The sequence below is a fragment of the Anopheles cruzii genome, chromosome 2 (genome assembly GCF_943734635.1).
Source record: "Anopheles cruzii chromosome 2, idAnoCruzAS_RS32_06, whole genome shotgun sequence".
Classification (NCBI taxonomy): Eukaryota; Metazoa; Arthropoda; class Insecta; order Diptera; family Culicidae; genus Anopheles; species Anopheles cruzii.
In genome coordinates, this window is record NC_069144.1 from 33,007,821 (window position 1) to 33,013,294 (window position 5,474).

The 5,474-nt window shown below is 39.8% G+C and overlaps 3 protein-coding genes across 4 annotated transcripts in view; all 3 read left to right on the top strand.

Annotated features, from left to right (window-relative positions):
* Positions 1-117: 117 nt before the first annotated feature.
* On the top strand, positions 118-2,759 carry LOC128277694 (RNA polymerase II-associated protein 3-like). 2 transcript variants are annotated; one of them, XM_053016193.1, is made up of 6 exons: positions 118-360; positions 492-594; positions 664-1,958; positions 2,017-2,139; positions 2,230-2,422; positions 2,489-2,759. In XM_053016193.1, exons 1-6 carry the CDS (start codon positions 232-234, stop codon positions 2,575-2,577), a joined length of 1,932 nt encoding a protein of 643 aa, XP_052872153.1. In that variant the 5' UTR covers positions 118-231; the 3' UTR covers positions 2,578-2,759. The 2 variants fall into 2 exon arrangements, with proteins under 2 accessions (XP_052872153.1, XP_052872154.1); XM_053016194.1 differs by having other exon boundaries at positions 492-588.
* Positions 2,760-3,629: 870 nt separating this feature from the next.
* Positions 3,630-4,628, top strand: LOC128278901 (G2/mitotic-specific cyclin-B-like; the record flags this gene model as incomplete). Its single annotated transcript, XM_053017627.1, has 3 exons — positions 3,630-3,782; positions 3,985-4,506; positions 4,575-4,628. Coding segments are annotated over exons 1-3 (603 nt in total), but the record flags the coding sequence as incomplete, so codon positions are not given.
* A 70-nt stretch (positions 4,629-4,698) lies between these two features.
* Positions 4,699-5,474, top strand: part of LOC128268831 (RNA polymerase II-associated protein 3-like) — a 2,704-nt gene continuing 1,928 nt past the window's right edge. The window contains exons 1-3 of the mRNA XM_053006093.1: positions 4,699-4,826; positions 4,960-5,054; positions 5,130-5,473. Of these exons, the coding sequence (XP_052862053.1) occupies positions 4,699-4,826; positions 4,960-5,054; positions 5,130-5,473 (567 nt within the window). The remainder of the gene's footprint in view (positions 4,827-4,959; positions 5,055-5,129; position 5,474) is intronic.

A 5,474-nucleotide genomic window follows, 5' to 3' on the forward strand; every position in this document is an offset into this window, starting at 1 on the left:
CTTCAAGTATTGTATTAAGTATTATAGACTTAAGTGCCGTCTCTAAGAAGCTGTCAAATTCGCTAGACATTTCTGCTGTCAAATTCGTAGAAGTTTATGCTTTCCTTGTGGTGTTTATTTATCGTTCTGATTCGCAAGCTGCATTTTCAATAAACAAAACCCATAAAAATTCTGGTTTGCTTCCATTTTTGAATACGGAAAAGTACTGCTTTTATATACATCTATCGAGAAATGGATACTATACGATCGCAACTCGCCGTGAAGAATCAGTGCGAACACATGAAAAAATCAATCAAGGAGCTATACGATTGGGAAGAGCAAATAAAAAAACCAGCATTGGCTGTGTCTCAGCCAGTTGAGGTTAGTTACCACATTAAAATCCTTGCAGATTTACGACATCGTAAAGTTAATGAAAATCTTACTACTAGCTACAAGTTCTGCACCCATTTTGTCATAGGTCTGTTATTCTATGCATTTTCTCCTGCTTACAGAGTACTTCTCTCCCTCCTGTCCGTAGCAGCGCCAGCGCAATGAATGAATTCTATAAGAATAGAAAAACTGCAGAAAAATTAGATCGGATGGATGAAGGTAAAGGTAATGAACCGAAAGACGAAGCTAGACATAGTTTTCTTTGCATTAGGAGATTTTGCTCTTCTTTCGCAGCCGTTGACCAAATGCAATTGGCCGATGCTGAGGTTCTAAAGGACCGAGGAAATAAACAATGCAAACTTGGAAACTACCGTGATGCTATTAAGTTGTATTCAGAAGCTATCGAGATTTACGAAGATAATCCGGTATACTACAGCAATAGAGCTCTGTGTTACATGAATATTGAACTGTACGAGAATTGCCTTGCGGACTGCAGCATCGCCCTTCAGAAGGATCCGAAGAACGTAAAGGCATACTACAGACGAATGCAGGCTTACGAAAGATTAGGAGAGAATGCTAAAGCTATCTCCGAGTGTCGAAAGATACTGAACATTTCTCAAGATGATAACGAACGCAATGTGACCAAACGAGACATGGCAAGGATTGAGAAGCGCTTAGCGGAACAACAAGCGGCGTGGACTGGAAAAGAAAAAGAATCGGTCGTCGGGACGGAAAAGGATTCAACACTATCATTAGTAAAGCAGGAGGCGGACAAATACAAGGAGCTCGGTAACAAATTTCTCGCCAAAAAGGAATTTCAGAAAGCAGAAACATGCTACACAAGGGCTATTTCAATGTTCGAGAATGAAGCAATATTCTACACAAACCGCAGCATTTGCTACTGGCATCTGAAAGACTATGAAAAGTGCTTGGCGGATTGCAATAAAGCAATCATGTTAGATGAAAGCTACTTCCGGCCCTACTATCGCCGCATGCTAGTGCGCGAACATCTAGGCTCATTTCAAGGTGCTATAGAGGATTGCAAGAAATTTCTTGAGCTTACGAAAGACGACAAACAAAAAGCAACTGCAATGAAAGATCTTTTGCGATTGGAAAAATTGATGAAAAGCGAAAAACCTGCCAAACAGGCTATTGTATGGAGTGAAGTAAAAAAAAATGCAAAGCCCACCAAATTCATTCAGAAACCACCTCACTTACGATCGAAGGTAGCTTTGAAACGGATCGTCATAGAGGACATAAACCAAAACCCTGTAATGGCACCAGTATCATCGGGTATCAGTGTAAAACGTGAGCCAGTACCAGATGCAATTATTGACAAAATATTCAACAATAACACTGGTGAACAGTTGATGGAACCCGAGGAGAGTACCATTCTCGAACACCTCTTTCCTGTGCACTCCAATAAGCTCAAAAATCTCTTTTCATCGTCCAAAACTCAAAGTGATCCAAAGCAACCATTATCATCGTCAATTCCTAATATCAAAGAATCAGTAAGCGATACAAAAACTTTGATTGACTCACCAACAAACGATAAAGTAGAATGTGATAAACTCTACCAAGAAACCCAGGTATGTTTTAGAATATTACCTTTGAAATAGAAACAATATTAAATTTCTTTTATTTTAGGTCGCCAAGGCAAAAAGTTTTATTTCGCCAACAAATTCTTTGCTTTCAATTCCAAATTCGATTGGCCAATTCTACACTACTTGGAGCGGTTTGAACGAGGAACTCAAATACCTATACTTAAAGGTAAATTTTCCAATAGATAACTCGTAAATATGTGTTTGGTTTATATATTTCGCGATCGAAAATATATTTGTGTTTTCTTTTATATAATAGCTTCTAAAGGATGTACCATTAAACAAGCTCTTCGGAGCCGGGTTATCGAACGAGATGCTGGGTGAATTACTGTACGTTATGCAAACACGTTTTATTCCTGACAAGATCGACGTGACAAATATCATGCTGGAAATTGCGAAAAATGAATGTGTAAACATTCTTTCCTTACTTCTTAACTGTAATGATCGAAAAGGCAAGTAAATGTGTAATCTTCTTTAGTTACATTTCACTTTAAGGTTTTCTCTTCATTAATCCACAGCTATCAAAGAATTGCTCAAGTACATGGAGACACAAAATGCAAGCGAAAAAGATATCCAACAGATTCGAACGAAACTTTTTCGTGACTAGATAGAAAGAACACAGCACAGTTCCAACATTGGTTCCAACACAATAAAAACGTTTTACCTTGGCTAAGAAAAAAAGTTAACAACGATGTTCTTAATAAAGTGTTGATCAAGCAATCAGCTAGCTGCACAATATCAGCTATCATGAATGCAACCCAAAACGAAATACTAATAAATACCTTTTTGAACACAAGATACGCAAAATCTCGCTGGGAAGCTGAGAACGGGCGGGACAGATCTGATCGATTAGTCCGAAGAACAGAGGTGCCCGGGCTTGTTGCCGGCAGAATCTGGGATTGGATCAGTCGAGTCGGGGAGCGATCATAATTACTTTATTGGCCCAATCGGTGCGTGCACACACAGTAACATCAACTATTCAATTAGCTTTACTACGCACCTGGCGGCAGGATTACCGGGTTTACGTATAATCCGCGGGATATTTTCACGCAACACGGAGAGGAGAGCCTATGTTTCTCGAAGCGTCGGGATCCTAAAATGTTACAGAAGGCCTGCGGTGAACTAGGTGTATCGGAAACAAACATTTATATAATATGTGGTACAAAATGTTTAAAAAGGGTCTGGAAAGCGTTAAAAACGAAGCACGGCCAGAACGACAATCAACATCAATTGATGAACTCGTCTATAAAATCAATGAATTGGTGCTCCAAAATCGTTTGTCCACAGTCCGAGACCTTAGAATATCGAAAGGATCAGTGGAAACCATTTTGAGAGACATATCACACTGCAATTTACGTTTTTTATTTGTATTCTACCTTGATTTTAAATATTCTTACGTTTAGGATTCAGTGTCAATAAGCACTTTGGCCTGTTAATAAAAACTTTAAAGAAAAAATATATAAATAACATATTTAAAAAAAAGTTGTGTACAAAGTTACCATTGTCGACAAAGCCGTTGCTCAAATGACAGTCGACATGAAAAACGCATTGAAAACGCGAAAACGCGTAGCTCAAACGCAGCTCCTGTCATCCAAGTAGCTCACTAGCGACTGGCAACCTCATTCTCAAAGCGCATACGATTTCAAACGGTCAAGATAGGTCAACGCCGTTGGCTTGTGTGGCGGTACCGCTCTCAGATTTCGATTCTTTATAACCTTCGCGCACCGAGTAATTGCAAACGTGAGTTGGTGTGTTAGAAACAAACGCGATAATCGAGCATTAGCAATGTCCCGTATAATAAGAATTGACGAGGTAAGTGGAGCAAATTAATGTTGGTTCAGAAAAATGCACCGCTGAGATTAGATGACGCCATCGCAGGCTGATTTGCACAGCCAGCTGCAAATGTGATGGACGTCGCAACCATTTTGAATAGAAATTTTCTTAGCTATTTTTATGTGAGAATGCATGATATTACATTGGCTTATGTTTTATTCCTTCCAAAATGTTTATTAAGAACCATGGGGCAGGAAATGTGAGTGAAGGGATAAAAAAAGTTGCTGCTGTTACGAAGCGTCCAGTGCTAGGGGAGCTGGGCAACAAAGTCATCCGGAATGGTTCTCATGAGATAAAAGTTGCTGAAAAGGGAACAACATTGAAGGTTACGAATTTGGGACTCAAAAATGTGAAGGCGCGTGTCGATACACGCTGGCGCAAGGAAGAGATCTCAGCAGCCGCCGGCAGTACAATCATCCCCAAGAAACATCTGACAAAGTCCGATTCTAACAAAGCTGCCAAAAGTAACGAGAAGGCAGAGACGCTTAAAGGATCCGAGCAAAATCAATCACAAAAGGCTGTGAAGGTGCATGTTCAGTTGAACAACGGAAACGAGCTAAAACGAGTTGGCCTTAAAAGGGAAGAAAGTCAGCTATCCTTGCGACAGTTGACGAAAATTAATCAAAAAACTGCTGCGGATCAAAAATGCCCTAAAAATGGTGCCGCCTCGCTAAACGAAATTGAAGCATCTCTAACGACAAAGGTATAGCAACGCTCAGGTCAGCTGAGAATGTTTTCACAATACAAATTTGATGTAAAATAAATTTCTAGCATGCCTCAACTCAGCATCTGGAAAGATTGGACACACATTCGCAGAAAAAATCCCATAAAAATTCTGGTTTGCTTCCATTTTTGAATACGGAAAAGTACTGCTTTTATATACATCTATCGAGAAATGGATACTATACGATCGCAACTCGCCGTGAAGAATCAGTGCGAACACATGAAAAAATCAATCAAGGAGCTATACGATTGGGAAGAGCAAATAAAAAACCAGCATTGGCTGTGTCTCAGCCAGTTGAGGTTAGTTACCACATTAAAATCCTTGCAGATTTACGACATCGTAAAGTTAATGAAAATCTTACTACTAGCTACAAGTTCTGCACCCATTTTGTCATAGGTCTGTTATTCTATGCATTTTCTCCTGCTTACAGAGTACTTCTCTCCCTCCTGTCCGTAGCAGCGCCAGCGCAATGAATGAATTCTATAAGAATAGAAAAACTGCAGAAAAATTAGATCGGATGGATGAAGGTAAAGGTAATGAACCGAAAGACGAAGCTAGACATAGTTTTCTTTGCATTAGGAGATTTTGCTCTTCTTTCGCAGCCGTTGACCAAATGCAATTGGCCGATGCTGAGGTTCTAAAGGACCGAGGAAATAAACAATGCAAACTTGGAAACTACCGTGATGCTATTAAGTTGTATTCAGAAGCTATCGAGATTTACGAAGATAATCCGGTATACTACAGCAATAGAGCTCTGTGTTACATGAATATTGAACTGTACGAGAATTGCCTTGCGGACTGCAGCATCGCCCTTCAGAAGGATCCGAAGAACGTAAAGGCATACTACAGACGAATGCAGGCTTACGAAAGATTAGGAGAGAATGCTAAAGCTATCTCCGAGTGTCGAAAGATACTGAACATTTCTCAAGATGATAACGAACGCAATA

Excerpts from the sequence above, each read along its gene's own strand:
- LOC128277694 (XM_053016193.1), top strand. The coding sequence starts at position 232 with ATGGATACTATACGATCGCAACTCGCCGTGAAGAATCAGTGCGAACAC. Across the intron at positions 595-663 it reads TCGGATGGATGAAGGTAAAG|CCGTTGACCAAATGCAATTG; the intron begins GTAATGAACCGA and ends CTTCTTTCGCAG. Across the intron at positions 2,140-2,229 it reads TCAAATACCTATACTTAAAG|CTTCTAAAGGATGTACCATT; the intron begins GTAAATTTTCCA and ends TTTATATAATAG.